This window comes from Vanacampus margaritifer, chromosome 1 (assembly GCF_051991255.1).
Source record: "Vanacampus margaritifer isolate UIUO_Vmar chromosome 1, RoL_Vmar_1.0, whole genome shotgun sequence".
Classification (NCBI taxonomy): Eukaryota; Metazoa; Chordata; class Actinopteri; order Syngnathiformes; family Syngnathidae; genus Vanacampus; species Vanacampus margaritifer.
This window is the reverse complement of record NC_135432.1, coordinates 60,931,587-60,952,534: the sequence shown is the minus strand read 5'-3', so window position 1 is coordinate 60,952,534 and position 20,948 is coordinate 60,931,587. Positions and strand designations below refer to the sequence as shown.

Sequence of the window (20,948 nt, the reverse complement as noted above, 5' to 3'; positions counted from 1 at the left end):
TGCATGGGGCCATCTAGTGGATGAATATTGCACTTACATGAGCCAGAGTGGTGGTGACAAGATGGCTGGCAACATGCTGTTTTGTTGAGCTGGAAATCAATCCAAACAAAACCATCTTCTCAGCAAACCATCAGATAGTAAAATTGTGTTTTTTTTGTTAATCTATTTCATATCATGTTGCAGAATGCTTAGGAGTATGTTTTATATATATATATATATATATTGATAAATTAGCAACTCTGAGCTAGTTAAAAAAAAAAAAGGGGTTAAAATTGAAAAAACATATTTTGGTGTTCAGTGAACTTATAGCAGTCATTTAATATATCATTCATAATTTTCCAACGAAGAAAAGGGTTCTTGGGTTCTCCAGGGTTAAAGACAGCCAACATAGTTCATTGAATGGCCATGACATGGAATATGGGGATGAATTTTCCCCGGCAATTTTCTAATCTGTAACAGAAGTATGACATTGCTATGCACGTAAGGGTGTGACCCACATTTGATGTCAATATCCAATACTGTCGGCATCTTTCACACAGAACGACGGCATTGGGAAAAAGCCGGCGTAGATCAGTCGTGGCAAAGGAGCCGTACTCGCAAACGCTTCTTGACGCATCATTGCGACCGACAGCCTATAGTGACCACCATGAGAACGCTGAGACACTTGAAACACTCAAAGAGAGAGAGAGTGTCTCGTATTTCAGACAAATGCGTGTTGGCATGCATCCTTTCGGTTGTCTCTCCTACAGGTCACCGATTTGTTTTGCTACGATTAGAAACTATGAAAGGAAATGCCAGGACTGGTTTTCGAGACGTCGTATTCTTTTCCAAGACAGATTTAAACAAGATAACAGCGCTGTTGTTGCAGCAGTCTCAACAGCGTGTTTGCCAGCCCACTTGGGGAGGAGTGGGGGGGGGGGGGGGGTACCTAAATGTTTCAAGCGCTCCTCGCCTTGAAGATAGATTTAGCAAGAGGAGCACGGCAGAGCGTATGAAAGAGAGGCCGGTCATGTGCGACTCCCCATCCTCGCCGGCTAAATATTTGATAGGAGGTGAGAGGGACTGAATGCCGGTGGAAGCTCTTTGAGGAGTGTGTAAAGTGTCCGTCCAGGCATCCGTGGGAGGGCTGAAGGTCGGGATGTTACAAGAGGTGGCACAATGCGCCGGGTGAATTATTCATGCTGCCCAGGTCAACGAGAGAGCTGCCTTATGGGTGGCCTGCAAAGGAGAACAAAACCGGCCGGGGCTTCTCCTGCTAACCGGCAAAAGTAGAAAGAAGGTAGGCTGTGCTTACGTAGGATGGAACAAAAGAAAGGGAGGAAGCAGAAACCAGTCAAAGTGGAGACCAAATAGAAAGGGAAAAGATGATGTAAGAGGCTTTTTTAGCCAAACGGATCGTTGCAGAGGCGCGTGCTGTAAAAGCCATAGAGGCCGAAAAAAAAAATGGTTTCCACTGTACGGTTTGGAATGGCAAATTCTGATCTGGATTTCAACGCCAACCTTTCATAAAATCTTAATGAAGTGTTTAGGCATGCAAAATCGAGCAAGATTTGAACACTGTCATAGTCATTGACACGAGTGTGGTATACTCGCCTCCGTGGCTTTGGTATTAAAACAACCGAAATGTCATCGAAACTAGACAAAGTGCAATTTCTGCAGAAATTGCGCGGGAATGCTAGTAGCTGAATGCTAAGATTTGAATGCAATCTGTCTAAAGTGGGATTTAATCATTTCAGAGAAATTATAATCCATTTCTTGATATGATAGTCAGTTGGTATCGAACCATCGAATGCACTAAAATGTTGTCCAATCGGGGTTTAAACCCAGGTTCTACGTGGTGGGAGGCAATTGCTCTAAAGCACTGAGCTAAATGGACTTGTTCAAATTTATAGCTAATGGTGTTTTTTATTTTTTTAAACGTGTCATCTGATGCTGAAAAAATGCATTTAATTCTTTCAGTGAAATTATAATCCATTACCTGATATGATATGTCAGTTGGTATACACGTATATCACTTAGCATAACGGCCATGGATATCTTTGCAATGTACAGTCGGAGGTGGGATTCAAACCTGCAACCTCCTGGTTACTGGACAATGCACTTAACCGACTGCACCACCGAGCAGTTGCAAGGGTCCGATACACCTGGCAATGATTATCAGTTGTACGTATGGAAGTGGGCGTGAGAAGTGGGATTTAGTTCAATGTCAGTCCCATTGAAAATGAAGACGGAAAAGTTGATATTTAACGTTAAATTGTGCAAATACTGCAAGTAATATGGAATCAGACGATAGATACCCGGGGAATTTTTGAAGCAAGTTGAAATTTGAACGGTGTAAATCGTAAGTATTATGTGGGAGTTTTTTCACGGCAAAAAAAGTGTGGAGAATAAAAATCACAATAACAATAAACGGCACCCCAAAACCCTTTCCAATATCGACAATGTTGCTTTTGTTTTCTTTACGCTTCACATCGTTGCTGTCACTCCGATTTGAGCTCATCAATAGCTGTAAGTCATCCGCTCCAGGTGCAGGGTTCCGGTGAATGCCAATTGAACAGACAATTGCTCGTTGAAGAATGCATAAGCGTAAGATAAATGCTCTGTAGGCGTTTGATGTTCCCAGAATAGCGATTGACAAATTGGGACGACACGTCCTCTTAAAAGCACTCGGTAGAAATTTATTGAATCACTACTGTATTATTGATTAGCGACCAACGTATCATAAAGCCAGACATGCATCGTGCCGCTATACGAGGTGAGTAATAATGTGATGTTGAGCTTATACATAATGCTAAACGGTCCACACTTAAGGCTATAACGGTGATGAAAACGGCCAATAATTCTCACAATAATGAGTTTGTCTTTGTCTGTGGCAAATGTATTCACTGAATAGCTATCAAAGTAGAAATACAGTGTAAAAAAAATGACTGGAAAATGTAGAAGGCAAAAACGTAGACTCAAATGTTATTTTGACAGTCAATTAAACAATTCTCTAAATATAGATAATGACTGGGCAACATCCTTGATAAAGCTCCCTAGTTCGTGTTCCTCCATGTTGTTGATGTTCCTGTTTTGTCTCATCAAAACTTTGATACAATTTGTACAATTGCTCTTTTAAACTCGGACAACTCTTGGCATTTCCAACAGTGATATTGGAAAATATTGCTCCAAAGGCAAGATGATGAAGATGTAGAAATCCCACCCGAGGGACACTGAACTCACCGTGGTCCGGCATAACATCTTTTTTAATAAATGACCTTTGACTTAGCGGCAAAAGTTCAATTCCTGGTCACTAAATACAACTGTAGTAGTAACCTTTTGACTACAATAGCGAAATTGTAACAGGTTGCATCCTTTAATTATATGAGTGAATAATGCAAAATCACTGGCTACAAGGTCTGTACGATTATATGTTACATTGTCAGCGCAGAATACTGCACGATAGATAGGATTCTTCGGTGATATGATATGTAAAGTAGATTTAGTGACAACCAACTAGAGGAATCTGAGACTCATAAGGATTTACAGACGCTCCCTTACTTACGAACATTCGTGTTACGAACAACGGTACATACGAACATGTCTGCGCGCATGTCAAAAAATGTTCGGAAAGAGATGCTGTAAGTTAGATTTTTTATTGCGCACCTTTTTCCGAGTACTGTAGTGCTTCTTTCCGCCGCTAATACCGACGCTTGGCGCTGTGAGAGCTCACCCAGCATTGGAGGCTCAACAACGTGTCGAGGAGGAGGAAGAAGAAGAAACGCCTGTCGCTCATAGATAAAGCCATCGCACTCTTCGAGCAGCAAGACCCAAATATTGAACGTTGCACAAAGGTTGCAAATCAATTGAATGATGCCATACAGTGCTACCGCATCATTTATGATGAAAAAAGAAGAAAACTGTGCAATCGTCGTTAGATCGCTTCTTTCGGCCAGTTTCTAGTAAATCCTCCAAGGAAGATACTCATCAACCCTCATCTTCTTCTCCGCGACCCTCAACTTCTTCCTACATTGAAGTTACGGAGGAGGAAGTAACTTTTGAAGCCCATTCCAGCGACGACGAAGAACCTCTCATGATATAAAATCCTCCTCTTCCTCCTCCTCCATCAAATCCTTAAGCATCGAGTACATCTTCCAAAAGTAAGTTAAACTTCATTTTATTTATCTTATTACGTACATGTACATACTGTGTGTGTCTCTCGCTCTCTCTCTCTAACATACGTAGTACAGTACTGTACGTATTCTCTTTAAACATAAATTATAATACAAAATATAGCACTGAAGCAACTTACGGACAAATTCACCTTACGAACGATCACTCGGAACGTAACTCGTTCGTAAGTTGGGGAGCGTCTGTACTATTATGTGTGCATTAAGGGGCTTGTTCTTGAGAAAGGAATGGGATTCAATTACATTCACCGTGACAGATTCTTGATGACATTGCGGGGGATGGGTTACGTCTATGCAAGAAAAAACATGTGAACCCTTTGGAATTACCTGGAACATTCACACTGAACATTTACAGTGCACGGTAGAAAAGATATGGGAACCCCTCGGCTAATGACTTCTTGCAAGAGTTAATCAGAGTCAGGAGTCAGCCAACCAAGAGTCCAATCAATGTGACGAGATTGGAGGTGTTGGTTAAAGTTGCCTCACCCTATAAAAACACTCACACAGATTTCAAGTTTTCTATTGTCAAGAAGTTAGCTGTTGTGAACCATGCCTTGCCCAAAAGAGCGCTCAAAATTAGGAATTGTAAAGACCTCCCTCAATAGATGCCACCCTTTTCCCATCAGGAAAAATACAGGTAGTCACTGTACAGTAACTAACGCAGTTCCTAGTGGCGTTAAGTTCTTACTGGCTGCAACAACTACCCATTTTTCAAGCCAGCTAGCTAGCTAGCTAGCTAGCTCCCCGGTAGCCTGCTAGCTCGTCAGCTTCTCTCCTAATAGCTCAACTGTACAACTCGTTATCCTGCTCCACCTTCAACTGTTTTCCATCTGCCATACGGTGATTAATCCTCATCTCTCTCATTCATCTGTCGTCACCGTCGTCCACCTCCAGCGTTGGCTCCTTTCCAGACACCAGTTTCAGTCACGGCGCTGCACTGTTCGTCTGTGCGGACCCTCGGTTTGGTTTTCGCAGTACGTCCACAGAAGCTCCATACAGGAACTTATCGTTAGTCTCACTATGATGGATGAGATCAGGTCATTGTCTTCTACGCTATGGTGACCATATTCCCATTTCCCCCCCAAAAAAGAGGAGACTTGCCCCGGCCTTGAAATTGTGGTACGCAATGCCAACCGGGATGTTTTTATGAATTTATAAAACTCTAAAAAGAAAATGGTCTGTCCTCCCAAAAGAGGACGTTTGGTTACCCTATACTGCACCCTCTAGTCAACCACCGCCGATGTGATTTTACATCATGAAATCTACCATCGTTTTTATACGGCTCGACCATACAAACATTATGCAGAAACGATAACTAAAAAGATTTACTTCCACTCCTGGGACCCAACTATTTTCCTCCAAGCCATTAAAAAGCAAATTTTCCATAATCAGTCCCCTTTAAACAGACTAAATTAGGCATGGGACTTTGTGACACTGACAATCAGCATCAAATTCTCTCTCCGGGAGCCCGTATGGGACGATGATGAGTCGCTCACACACGGGCCAGTGTGCGGAGGTGTGTCTCTTTATGGAAGCTGACAAGGCAACCTGGCGCAGGGTGCGAGCGCTGATTTAAAGCAGGATGGACAAACTGTGTCAGAATACAGACACACACACACACACGCGCCGCAGCGCTATTGCTAGCTGCCCGCAGAGATGTCAAACACGATGATGTGCTAGGGAAGCGCACGCATTCATAAATAAACATGCACACATGCCGACGTTGGTGGCAAACTCTCAATGGACGAACGGATGTCTGCTCAAAGTGTCAGAGTAGCGTCCGCCATCCATGGATTAGTGACAAACTGCGCTGGCCTAATGGAGATTAAAGCCAATGAAGAGAGCAAAGGCACCCTCTTAACTGCTCTACTTCAGTAATAGACCACTTCTTGGTTCAGAAGGAGCCCCGCTGAGACAAAAGTGGTAACTATACATACCCCAAAAAGAAAACAGTTCATGTCTTTTTAAGCTTGTGATAATTAAGAATGTTAAAAAAATATATATTTATTATTGCTTCTCCCAACTCTAGTTTACTGTAAAACTAGACTTAAAACAAAATCATTGTTTGTTGTGTTTAACTAAACCATATTAGTTTGTCTTATGTAAGTATACTAGCTTAATGCTATCACATAATGTGGAACGCCATAGACAGGCTCACAAAACTAGCATTGATATTGTTGTAGTTAACTTATAACCGTAAAAACAAGTGATATTACAGTACATTTGCAAAATACATTACAGCTTTATTTAGCATTTAATCTTCTAGAACAATTTGTTTGTAACCATTTTTTTTGGATAACTTTGATGTGCAATACATTTGAATTGAATCATTATTTAAATACTCCCCCCCCCCCACACACACACACACATATCTAAGCACAGTGGTGTTATATGTTATAGTGGGTTTCAAAAAATACTTTTTTTTACCCCTGTCCTGTTTTTGATGAACACTTGGGTCTACTACTACTGTTCTTATTTTAACTTTGGCCATTATATACTGTAAAAAAGATATGTATTTTTTTCAGGTGATACTTGTGTAAAAAGACTATTATTGTACATTTTTAAAAATGTTACATTTGCAATAAAAACACTCTGATGAGTTTAATGACGAGTATGTTTTCAGGCAGTGTCTCACCTCAACTTCATATCCCAAGTTGTATTCTATCAAATAAATATAAAAAAATAATAATTCAAAGAGCTGAAAGTGAATTGCCAGGAAAAAAGTAGCATAAATCCAAGAGTCACAATGTTGTTTAGAATTTGTCTGTTGAGTGAGGGGCTATTTAATTGTGCTGCTGGCCTGCCTCCACACGCTGCAGCAAGCAATCAAAGTAGTGCTTTGTCGGGCTTTCAAAGCGCCTGCACCCAGACACCACATTCTATTTCATTTCAAGTCTGCTTGCTGCCAGCCTCGGGGCTCGACTCCCCCCCCCACCCCCCCTCTGTTGCCAACCGCTCTCTCCACCAGCGCGGATGTACAAATTAATGAGTGTGGCCTTAAGAAAACACAGCCAAGCGCTCCTCCTAAAGAATGGGCTAAAGTAATTATGTACCTTGAGAAACAAAACAAAAAAATGATGTTTTTATGTGGAAATAAGCGACAAAATGAGGCACGGGCATCGCAGTCCGCCCGGAGTGAAGTGTTTAAGAGGGTCAACAGAGCCAGAGTGTCTGCGCTCAGATTATGCATGAATCTGCCCGCTTATCGTCTGACCTTTAAATTGAAGCCGCGAAGGCCCGAGGGCCGCCGCTCGTACCTGATTGGATGTGGCGGACCTGCTGACCAAAGAAATTAACAGAGTTGGTAGGTGCGTGTCGCCGCAAGGCAGCGGGAGTGAAGGGAGATAGTTGAGGAAGGATTGATAAGAGCACACAACTTATTTCTGTCCCTCCCGGGCTTGTAGCTACAAGAGTTACTGCCACATCCCTCACACTTGTCCCTACTGTCTTCTGTTGTTGCTTTTTCTGCCATTTTTTCCTTGCTTATCCCCGAGTTCAAACAGGTGTTGTCTTGTGTTGTGACTTTATGTTGTTGTTTTTCCCATTGTTTCGCTCCAGGGATTCCAAACCAAATTCCAAAAGGGACTGTTGTTGTATTTTGTATTCCTGTTTGCTCTATTTAAAGATGATTGAGCCTCAGGATCCCCAACCAGGTTAAAACAGGTGTTGTATTTTGTATTACTTGTTGGTCTCTGTGAAGTTTGGCCCTGTACCAATTTGGTCACATGCTTTAGCTTAGCACATGCTGTAGCCTAGCATGATCCTTAGCTTAGCACATGCTCGGCCTAGCTAAAAGGCATGACTCGTGTCTCTTTGTGCTTGTTGTCCATATCTTGCAAAAAACACTCCATATAAACACCTCAATCAGGATACACAGAATAAATCTGAATAGAATATATCATTTGGGATCAAAAGGGTGACATTCCGAACAAATGTCATATATCAGTTTCAGTGCTCTGTCTTGACGGAAATGTACAATGACATCGTCTTTTACCCGCTGAAAAAGGCGGCTTCCAAGCAAAGCTGGTCTGCGACGGGTCACGGGATAGCCTGTTTTACACTCTAAAAACAGTTGGGTCAAAAGTAACCCAATTATGGATAAGAAATGGACCGATCCACTTTATGGGTCAATTTGACCCAACTTTCTGGGTTGTTTTATACAAAATGACCCATTTTTTTGACCCAAGTAAAGGATCTGACCAATATTTATGAGTTGTTTTACGTCAAATCGACCCAAGTAGCAGATCGGTCCATTTTTTACTCATAGTTGGGTTATTTTTTACCCAACTGTTACAGACGCTCCCCTACTTACGAACATTCGAGTTACGAACAACGGTACATACGAACATTTCTGCGCGTGCAGTATGTCGAAAAATGTTCGGAAAGAAATGCTGTAAGTTAGATTTTGTATTGCGCGTAGTGCTTCTTTCCGCCGCTAATACCGACGATTGGCGCTGTGAGAGCTCATTGGAGGCTGAGCAACGTGGCGAGGAGGAGGAGGAGGAAGAAACGCCGGTCCCCATGAAGCAGGAAATAACTTTTGAAGCCGATTCCAGCGACGACGAAGAATCTCTCATGATATAAAATCCTCCTCTTCCTCCTCCTCCATCATCTCCTTAAGCATCGAGTACATCTTCCAAAAGTAAGTTAAACTTCATTTTATTTATCTTATTACGTACATGTACATACTGTGTGTGTGTGTCTTTCGCTCTCTGTCTCTAACATACGTAGTACAGTACGGTACGTATTCTCTCCATTTTATTAAAAGTTTTTTTCAGTACAAACCAATGCAGGTTACTTGTACAAGCCTTAAACATACTTATATAAACCTTCAATATACTTATATAGGCTTTAAACATAAATTATAATACAAAATATAGCACTGAAGCAACTTACGAACAAATTCACCTTACGAACGATCGTCCGTAACGTAACTCGTTCGTAAGGTGGGGAGCGTCTGTATAACGCACTTGTAACTTGTTATGCAGACACTTGAAAAAAAGTGTAAAAATAACAAAACAAAAGAAAAAACTATTGAAATTACTATGCTAAAGAAAAAAAACAAAGTCTATTTTGATAAATCCCGTGATGTTTATATCGATCTGCACGTGTCACACGGCTATAAAGTGGCTGTTCTGATTACTGTAGTGGCTCATCTAAACGGCAGATCGTAATACATCACTCATGTAAAGATGACCAGAGATCTCCAATCGGAATGATTTCAGTCAGAATTACTAAAAAGTCTCTATAAGCCATAGCTTTACATTCAGACTTTTTGGACTTGGTTTTTCACCGTGTTTACCCAAGGTTTACCCAACCAACGTGTTATTTTTTGTTACTATCTGTTTGGTCTAAAACCATGTGGCATCCAAATAAATATATAATTTCCCAACAAAATACGACAACCAGTGGACTACTCACGCCATGACTACGTTGCCAAACAAAACACAAAGATTGATACCAAAAATATATTCTCCAAAGCTTGAGAGGTGGAGAAGTCATTAAGTCCTGCCAAGCATGCTAACACAGGGGGGCAAGCTCAGAAACGACGAGCTGTGTATTACCTGGATTTCATCTCTCCAACCATCCCCGGCCTCACGGCTCTCGGCTTCTTGCTGTTTTTGAACGGCGGAGCGAGATGTCGTCGGACCGTGATTGCCTGATAGATAGATATCTCCAATTGGAGAGGGGCGAGGTGGAAGAGGCGACAGCGGTTGAGGATGAGGTGTGTGTTTTGTCATCCGCGGGGACAGCGGGGCTGTGAGCGTCTGCGGAGGATGATGGATTACATGGGGGGGCCGCGGGTTTATGTGTGTGTTTTGCACGGCTGCGTATACGTGTGAGTTTTGCGCAGCTTTGTGTGTCCGTTTTCCCCTCGCGTCCGCTTCGCACACAAAAGAAAGCATACCAGCGAATTAATTTTTCACGACGGCAAGTGGGAAAGGCCATTAAATAAAACAAATGTTTGTGATCGAGAATCCTTGGTTTACTTAAGGCTTAAACCAAGGTATCTGCGGGTTTAAGGAAGTCAGATTTAAGACTTTTAAAGGCCACTTTGAAGAGATTTCAGAGATTTGAATGTAGCCTCAGTTGACTAATGCCTCGCCCCCAAGTGTCTCTGACCACAACAATGCTCCTCACTAATGCTCATGAGCGAAATTCTCAAACATGGCCATTCAAGTAGTCACATTCAAAACGAAGAAGAAGCTTCAAGAAAATAGCAGTGCTAGCAATGCTAAGCTTGCCATTATGCTGATTTTCCCCCCAAGGATTTTAGCTTGCATGTAGCGACATTTTTTTTTAACCCAAACAACCCAAAGTATACCTTATCTATACCAAAGAAAATGAAGATAATGACTTAAGTTCTTATTTTTCTTGTCAGAATTGGGCAACCAATGGAACAATCTCAAGACCTCTGAGTTAAGGATAAAAAGTAATTTCTACTTAACTCTTTCACTGCCATTGACGTTTAAAGACGTCAAGTAAAAACCTACGGAGCACTGCCAATGACGTCTAAAGACGTCATCCAATTTTTTTTTTTTTTTTTTTGAAACGGGTGCGGGTCAAATTGTTACACTGTTGAATGGAAATAAACGTATTTTGCAATCAAAAAACACTTTTTCATTGTTGGTGAAATCGTTTTACAGAAGTAAAGCACTATTTAGGTGTTTGTGGCATCATTCATGGACAAAAAGAAGTGTACAATTCACTAGAGTGCATGAAATAACATCGTTTCACAAAAAGCTCTTTTTCTCCATTTTTTGACAGAGAATTTCGGTGAAAGTAACCATTTTCTATTGTTGATTACTGAAGAACGGAATAAGGTAGAAACTAACTTTTTTTTTCTGATGAAAGCTGAGAGTCCAGTGGTAGTATGTGTGTTTCCATAGTCCAAACACAACATTTTCTGTGGACCTTGAAAGATCACTCAAAATGCTTAAATCGGCTGGCAGTGGGGACAACCCGTTTCTGAAAACGTCTGGCAGTGAAAGAGTTAATTAACATTTCCGAAGATCTAATTCAAGACTTTTTAAGTAGTCGCTGACACCCTTTAGAGGTGAGCCGCCATTTTATTTATGAAGATGTCCTTTAAGGCCCGTGAGTGCGCGATGCTCAGATAAAGACAAACGCATGGGCGAAGACAGAGCGGCCGACCCCGGCATCGCATCCGTTACCATCGGAAAAACCTCACAAGTTGGACATGCATCGAGAGCTACTATCACGAGCTCTGTGTGTGCGGAATGCAAGTGCTTGAGACCTTATCATAGCTGGCCACATTCCTACAGCAGGAAGATAAAAGAGGCCAAATGAAACAGATCACCCCATGTTTCTCTGTGCCTGCGTGTGGTACTGTGAGACTGTGTCAGTGATGAATTGGGGTTTCAGGACCTACACCTTCCAGATAAGCAGAGAAAACCGCCACCGGGACAACACAACAAAGCCACAGCACCAACTAAAATAAATACCATGTCCAAAGAGCCCTCTTGGCAATACGTAACCTTGTTGAAAGCATCCAAGAAAAAGTAGAGGATGATCAGGTCATACAAAAGATGCCCTCAAAACAATTAAAAAGATCAAGGTGATTACTAGTTATTCTAATTGTTATCATAATGGCAGATAGTGTAGGTGGGAGGGGCTAGTCTAGTCTCATTCAACAAAATTAGACCTCCATAATTCTGTCGGTTCAATGAACAGTGGCATATTTAGCTTCAATGGTTTGGGTCAGGTGGTTTGGGACCCTTAACAATCAAAGCACCCCCCAAAAAAAATCACAATACTGAACCAAACCATAAGGTGGAAATTCAAGCCAGCTTTCAGCTTGTTAAATATTTCAAAACAATTCAAAAAGACTTAAGATGAAGTTGAAGTGTGTACGCAGGTAAATGCTTGACAATTAGTATGGTCTGCAGAATAAAAAGTAAGGAGCCATTGATCAGACTTGTTGTTATTGGATTAGAGAACCTACGTCCCTTAACTCATTCACTGCCAATGACCGCTATTGATGTCAAAAATTCATTTGAACTATTTGTATTAGTTTAAAATTGTTTCCACTTTTGTTAACAAGAGTATACAAACGTATAGTTTTTTTATTGTACATTTAGAACAGATATAAAATTTGTGATTAATCGTGAGTTAACTATTGAAGTCATGCGATTAATTACAATTAAAAATTGTAATCGCCTGAAGTGATTAAAGAAAAGGTTAAAAAATTAGGAGCGTCAGGCGATTAAAATTTTTAATCGTAATTACATGACTTCACGAGTTAACTCACGATTAATCACAAATTTTATATCTGTTCTAAATGTACAATAAAAAATTATAGGTTTTCATACTCTTGTTAACAAAAATGGGAAAAAAATGTTAAACTAATAGAAATAGTTCAAATGAATATTTGACGTCTATAACAGTCAATGGCAGTGAATGAGTTAATAATAATTGATCCGACCTACAAACCAATTGTAAAGGCTTAGAGACACCAAGGACAGCGTTGGGCCGACGGCATGCGCCGTTTGATCAGTGTATAAATTACTGTTGTAAAGTCGGATCGAGTTGGAATACGTCGGGGGGGGCATTTCCAGCAAATTCGACGTGTTGAATCGGCGCCGGGCATTTGATCACTGTGATTGTCTGTTAGCTAGCGAATCAGCACACAGAACAAGAAAAGGAAGTGACGAACGTGGATAAACAGTACTGTTGGAAAACCTGGACCATTTTTTCCCCCGGCTCATTTTGCGCATTGTCAACCTGCTGTACCGCATTTGAACGTACAATGTCTGCCTGGACAGAAGATCGAGAAGATGACTTCATCTCTTTGGTTCAAGAGAGAGACCGGCATTGTATGATATTACCGTTAAAGGGTATGCCGACAAAAGATATGAAAGCCAAACTATGGTATGACATGGCGACGCGACTGGATAAAGAAGGTAGGATTTATTTTTATATATATGATACTGTGCAAAAAGTCGGAGGGTTTCATTCACGTGGGAGGACATCGTGAGAGAAAAAGTAACCGGTATGCATCGTTTACGTTTTTATATCCCGCCCTCGTAATGAGGTTTCCGGTTGCCATTAGGAATAATGACTACAGCCGGCGATAGTATGGAGGGGAATTATTTCTCGTGAATAGTCGGGGTCGGTGCGGTGTGTATTTACGTCATTTTACTACGCAACGTGTCGACGTCTGGGCCGAGGGGGTAGGCGTCCGTCACATTTGGCCGACGTCGGATTGGTTTATCTAGGCCTTAAAAAACAAAACGAAAAAAGATACTGATAAAAACAGACTCACTGTTACATTTATTTTTTCATCAACTTAGTACGGCCCTCAGAGGACTTATGGTCCCTAATAAGAAAAAGGTTTTCCACCTTCTCTAAATTAAGAACGCCCATCAATTTTTGCCAGTGATCTGACATCGGGGCCGTGTAACCTTGCTAGAGAGCAATAAGATAGTTATGCACTGCAAATCCATCTTACAGAATGTCAAAGTGAGAAAGTTGTAATCATTCCTAAAATTAACAGACCAACAAGAATTTAAGAAGAATTATTTGGAAAGCGAAACTGCAAACTGCAAAGATTAGCCTTCGTATTGATCTGATCTGAAACACACACCAATCAACCACAACTCAATGAATGTTTCTGCACTCACAAACAGTTTCCTTTGGCACTTTCCATTCCCTGACAGACTCGTGAAACAAACCGTTTGGAATGTCCCGATATCCAACCACCCATCCATCCATTAATGTTCTACTGCTTATCCACGTTCAGCCTCAGTGGGAAGCTTGAGATTTATCCCAGCTGATTTTGGGCGAGGGGTTGGATACACCCAGGACTGGCCGGTTGATATACCATGACGACACACCATTTTGAATCGTTTTCAATAATGGTAACAATGGGACACTTGCTGCATTAGTGCTGTAAAGTGAGAAGACAAAGCATTCCCATTCCCTAAGCTCTTTAAGACATCCTAGGGACATTTTGTGCTGGTCTTTTCTTTTTTTTAGGTTATATTTGCCTAAAGACATTTTATAATCTAGTGATTATGAAGTCGGCTACACAATTCTGAGTCTCTGGTTTAGAGTTTCAGCTCCGGCCTTCCTCTGTGTGATTTGCATGTTCTCCCCGTGCTTGCATGGGTTTTCTACAGGCCCAGCCCCCTCCTCCCACATTCCAAAAACATGCATGTTGGGTTGATGAATTTGGTGTGAATGTGAGTGTAAATGGTTGTTTGTCAGTATGTGCCCGTTTGTCTATATGTATTCTGTGATTGGTTGGTGACCTCTTGTCTGAAGTCTGAATGTAAAGAGAATGCGTCTTTCATGTCCAATTTCACAATTCCATCCATCCATCCATCCATCCATTTTCTGAGCCACTTATTTCTCACAAGGGTCGCAGATTCGTTTCTCTTAAATAGTGATAGACAGATATGGGGTTTTTTCAAAGCCAATACGATACAGATTATTAGTTTTAAAGGAGACCGATAACCAATATTTCAAGCAGATATTCATTTGCAGTATAAAAAAAATATATATATATATATATATATCATTGGGAGTTCCCAGTGTCAGTGAAAAAAGTGGAAATTTTCCCTTTATCTCACTGAGCGATAAATGCAAGCTAATTAGGGGTTTTTGTCAGGGTTCGTAAAAGGTTTCAAAAGAATTTTGCAGACAGTGAAAAATTGTCTGAATATGTTCGAAATGTCTTTGCGACAAGTAAAAACTGTCTGTGAACATCTTACAAATCCTGATAAAACCCTAAATTCGCTACGTTCGCAAGTATTCACCGCTCAGTGAGATACCAGCTTTATCAGCCTTCAGATTTGTCAAAAGGCCGATGCGGGTATTTGTCAAAACGACAAATATTGGCGCTGATAATCGGTCTATACCTACTCTTAAAATTTCTAACAAACTCAATAATAAAAGTCGAGAATCCCCAAAATAGAATTATGGATGTATTTCTGGTAGTTCTTCAGTAGCATTTCTTCTTCTTCGAATTTCTCCTTATCCTATATTTTGTGCATCTCTGCTTTACCCCACAAACTCCCTTTTTCCCTTCCCAGGATGACGTGCGGCAGATGAGTACCTTCCTCGTCTGAGCTCCGAGGAAGAATTTGCCGGATGAGCGAGCACGTCTCTACTTCATAGGAAATGTTGTTGCATTTCATTAGGGCCAAGATTCATCACAGCAAGCAAACAAGAGGAGCGTGCAAATCACACCAGAGGAATTCCTATGCCGCGCTCGACGCGTTTCTCACAGCTAATGCCCGGAAAGGCGCAAAGCAAACAAAAGGTAGCGAGGGCTAAATTCAGGAGACAACGGGGTACATCAAGGATGCGGGTGCAATGTGATTGCTTATTATTGTGCTCTTCAAAATGATGCATGAGTGTGTCAGTCGGCTGCCTGCAGTTAAACAGCCAGAGTTGTTTTTTTTTCTTTTTTTTCCCTCTCTCTCCGAACAATAGAGCGCTTCCTGGAACTGAGTCTGTTCTGCTTATCGGGGGTCCGGGTCTCTAAGTGAAAGGACACTTGAGAGTCTGTTTTTGGCAATGGCTTAGGGTCCAGCTCTGACAGCGGAAAAATAGCAGTGATAAGGCCCGTTATACAGGCCAATTTAACAGGTCGTGACCTTGTCTCCGAGTGGGAACGACACTGTCGGAGTGTGTGAACGTGGCCTAGGGGGGGATCTGTCCCGCCATGAGATGCCGGTGATATCTGACTGTAGCCCCGACCCCACAGCAGTGGTTGTCAGCATATTGATTCATAGCCAGAGAAAGAAAAGGGAACGGGTCAGGGCGCGTAGCCGTAAACGGGGACAGAGTACGATTGTACGTCTTTTTCTGTGCATGTATAAAAGAATCCAGTCAGTGGATGGCGGCGGGCATTGTACGCAACGTTCAGGCCTCAGTTGACACCGGAGCCAACAGCTGCATGAGGGAGAACACAACAGCTGCATTCATGACAGATGCACAAACACGTCTGCACATACTGGACAGTGGAGCTGTTGTGGCTCGGGAGATTAGAGGGATGCCATGCAAGTTTTGGGAGTCAGAGAGTGGGAGAAGCAAAGGGGATTAGTTAGTCGTCCAGCGTTAACAATGGCGTCGCCTGTTTTTGCGAGAGGCGGCCCGGCCCGCTCACTTGGTCTACGGGATGGTGGTGGGTGTGTAGAAATGACATTAGGTCATATGTGGACCTCAAAGGAAGATTTGATTTGCATGTAAATAAAACACGTACAATAGGAGGGAGGCGTACCTTAAAAAAAAAACAACCTTCCATTGATACGGCATATCATAATTTGTCCACTGTTCAAATCAAGCAATTCAAGCAAAAATGACCAAACTTTTACACATCTACTTTTTCAATGTAGTCATCCATTGAAGAGTCAAGCTTCCATCAATCATCCATCCAACCAACCTGTCATTTATGCCCCCTTCAACACTCCAATCCATTAATCCATCCATCTTCCGAACAAACTTTTATTCATCCATCCGATTAAACTTTTATCCATCCATCCATTCAGCTAAACAAACTTTTACTCATCCATCTATCCGACCAATCTGTTACTCATCATCCATCCATCCGACCAAACTTTTATTCATTCATCCGACCAAACTTTTATCCATCCATCCATCCGGCCAAACTCTTATTCATCCATCCATCCCGTAAAATTTTTATTCATGCATCCATCCATCCGACCAAACTTTTAATCATCCATCCGTCAGCCGACCAAACTTTTATCCATCCATCCTGCCAGCCATCAGACCAAACTTTTATCCATCCGTCCATCCAACCAAACCTTTTTCATCCATCCACTCATCCAACATCCATCCATCTATCCATGCATCCATCTGACCAAACTTTTATCCATCTATACATCCGACCAAACTTTAATTCATCCATCCATTCATTCATCCGACCAAACTTTTATCGCATCCATCCATCCGGCCAAACTGTTATTCATCCATCCATCCCGTTAAATTTTTATTCATGCATCCATCCATCCGACCAAACTTTTAATCATCCATCCGTCAGCCGACCAAACTTTTATCCATCCATCCTGCCAGCCATCAGACCAAACTTTTATCCATCCAACCATCCAACCAAACCTTTTTCATCCATCCACTCATCCAACATCCATCCATCCATGCATCCATCTGACCAAACTTTTATCCATCTATACATCCGACCAAACTTTTATTCATCCATCCATTCATTCATCCGACCAAACTTTTATCCATCCATCCATCCGGCCAAACTGTTATTCATCCATCCATCCCGTTAAATTTTTATTCATGCATCCATCCATCCGACCAAACTTTTAATCATCCATCCGTCATCCGACCAAACTTTTATCCATCCATCCTGCCAGCCATCAGACCAAACTTTTATCCATCCAACCAAACCTTTTTCATCCATCCACTCATCCAACATCCATCCATGCATCCATCTGACCAAACTTTTATCCATCTATACATCCTACCAAACTTTTATTCATACATACACCCATCCGTCCAAACTTTTATTCATCTACCATTCAATCAAAAAAAATCTATCCATTGAACAGAATCATGTTTAATCCATCTATCAGCAATCAAATCCTTCCATCCATCGAACCTACCAATCTGTCACTCATTCAACCCATCAACTAAACCAACCTGTCATCCAGCTACCCTTTGGATCCCAGATCCATTCATCAAAATGAGTTTACTGTCATCCATTCATCAAATTGACCAACCTTTCATCCATCTATCAATTTTTCAGCCATCAAATCCTTCCATCTATTGAATCAACCATCTTTCATTCATCAACCCTTCATCCATCCATCCAACCAACCAAACTTTTATTTAGCCACCCTTCAATCCAAAACATCTATTCATTGAAAAGAGTCAACATTTAACTCATCCCACCGACAAATCATTTCTAGTAACTTGAGAACTGAACTTTTACGCACCATAAACTCGACCAAACACTCTGACCTTGTTTTGCAGATTCAGTTCTGTGCTCTGGCAGCTGCACGGGGCCGATCCCCCGGCCCAGACTGAGAGCGGTCAATATCAGGGATGGCTGCCAGGTGAGAGGTTGGCTCAGGTTTAATTGATGCACAGACGAGCAGAGGAGGCAGGAGGAGAGGCCGGTCGCTGTAACTACCAGGGCCGAGCTAAACTATTCCTGGTGGGCTTCACTTGGCCGACTGCTGAGCCTGCGTGCTGGCGGAATAGCTCGTGCTTCAAAATGGTTTAGGGGATTGATTTGACAGCTAATTTACCGAGAGGATTTGCATAAGGCCTTGTGCTAATAAGGCGGGCTTTTCTCCCCCTCCTTTGTCTTTTTCAGCTATCTTTGAAGGCTCCTTCCTTCCCTTTCAACAAATGGTAACAGATTATGTACGCGAATTAGGTAGACAAGAGATTTAAATTGGATATCGATTAAGGGACTAAAGCCTTGTGTCTTCTCCTGTTAACGCCTGCGTTGAAATGATTGATTCACAATGTCACACTTTACATCCGACTGACTGTGCGTCGGGCTGCGTTTGGGGTCGGCGCGCCTCTCAGCTTTTTCCGCTGCTAAGTACTCACATCGCCGCCATACAAAGAGACCTGCCGATCTGATGGCAATCTCTCTGGGTCCTCATGCCAGCCGGGTGGAGGATTTCAAAGAGGACAAATCATCCACACACGATGCAGTTAGACCCCTTACAGAGGAGACAAAACTTTAGATTCTTATCGCCGAGTAGGTGTGCGGAGGACAAAATAAAAAATTTAAAAAAAGCATTCTCTCTGCATTGTTCTCTCAGTCGACCAAATGGAAATACCAGAAATGAGCAGTTGTGTGCAAAACATCCGATTTAACCTTGTTACATTTTTCCACTGCTGTGCAATTCTGGCATAATAGCAGCACTAGCAGAAGCTGTTTACAGTCAACCCCGTCCATCACAGTGGATACATTCCAGACCCAAACACTTTTTTGGATTATCTGTGAAAGAGACTGTGGAGATTATTATTATTATTATTTTTTTTTACTAATGAAAGCACTTTTTAAGCACTCTTCATGACACTATTCGATTGGAACATGAACGGTCAGTACTCACTGTTCATGTTCTTGAAGATATTGAGGATGGGGAGGATCTGTCGATAGTAGGGCACCAGGGTTTCTCCCACCGTGTCTCCGGACATCACCAAATGCTGGACAACTTTCAGGGTGGTGCAGATCACTTGACGGTTCCTTGTGTTCAGGGCATCTGGAGGGCAGAAATCAGTAACAATGACAAAATTTGTTGTAAAAGTTTGAATGGATTTTTTGTGACAACACTTCCAAAGGAAGGGCTTGTCTCCGGAAGAACTTACTCAAATATTTAATAATAATAATAATAATAATAATAATAATAATAATAATAATAATAATAATAATAACAAAGTTCAACAATTAAATAGGCTCAAGTAAAGGTTGAATTTTGTTTTTAGGTTTCACAGTAACTGTATACAAACATGAAGGATAAAAAAACATATATGTTCATCTGTGCCACAAATCACCTTCACAAAAAGGAATTAATACATTTTAGATTAAGACTGTAGTAACACAACAACATTTTTGACAAAACATTCAAGTGAAGCGGTGTAAATACTAACTGAAACTACATTTTACATTTCTAAAAAAAAAATTAGAGCAAATATTTTCTTCTTTTTCATCTTTGTCAATTAAGATCACAAATGAGCTTTTGGAGTTCATTTTAAATGTGTGCAGGAGACGGAAGATTGAACAGTAGTTTGGGAAATGTAGTTTATTATTTTTATTTTATTTTTTATATTTGTGAGATTGCACTTGACAAACAAGATATATTTATAAAAAATAATAATAATTTAAAAAAAAGCTACAACTAATACTAAACCACTAAAAACTAAACTAAAATGGAGCATTCTAAAAAATATAATAAATATATAAATATAACCTAACTGGTCCGCTCTAAAAGCTAATTAAAACTAAGTGAATTTAAAAAACAAAAATCAAGGCAAAATAAAAACTAACAATAATGGAAAATAAAAAAAAACTATTAGAACCCTGTGTATGACAGTTAAACTTGCTTTAAAAAAAAAAAAGTCAGTATTTTTGTGAATGTTTTTTTTTTTTCTTAATCACATTCCAAACCCAATACAGATGATTACTCTAGCTAAAAGACAGAAAACACTCCCTTCCCATTTTCTTTCCATTTCTAAGAATGGCTTGTCTGCAATCACTGATACCAAATGCACTGGGGAGGCCAGAGCTAATGAGAGCCAATCACAAAGCTATTTGGCCTTCAGCTACACTTAACTCCATCTCCAGCTAGCCTCCAGAGCGAAAGGTGATGTGAGAGTCGAAAGGCGGGAGAGATCACGGGCAACAAACTCGCTAAAAGAAAGCGGGGGGGGGGAAACAATAAAATGTCAGGGGAAGGCATATAAAAGGATGTGACGCACAGAGAGGGTGACGGGTTGGAAAACAACCTTTAAGTGGCAAAAACTTACATGACTTTGCTGCTAAATACGTCCTACTCTATTATCATATTAGGGCCCAAGAATGTGGTGCAAACTTGTTCAGTTGCTACCAAAGTTGAAGCACAGATGGGTGACACTAACCCCCCCCCCCCCAAAAAAAACTTTTATTATTGCGTCAATTGGCATGGCAGCGCAATTGGATGACTCATGAAACACAAATCCATCTCGTTTCTGTTTTAGTTAACTCTTTGACTGCCAAAAACGTTAAATAACGCTTAGTAAAATCCTATGGAGGAGTGCCAAAGACGT

General features: G+C 41.2%; 1 protein-coding gene across 1 annotated transcript in view; it reads right to left on the bottom strand.

Moving 5' to 3' along the window:
• Positions 1-20,948, bottom strand: part of pacrg (PARK2 co-regulated) — a 164,893-nt gene that overhangs the window by 53,065 nt on the left and 90,880 nt on the right. The window contains exon 4 of the mRNA XM_077580322.1: positions 19,256-19,405. Within this exon, the coding sequence (XP_077436448.1) occupies positions 19,256-19,405 (150 nt within the window). The remainder of the gene's footprint in view (positions 1-19,255; positions 19,406-20,948) is intronic.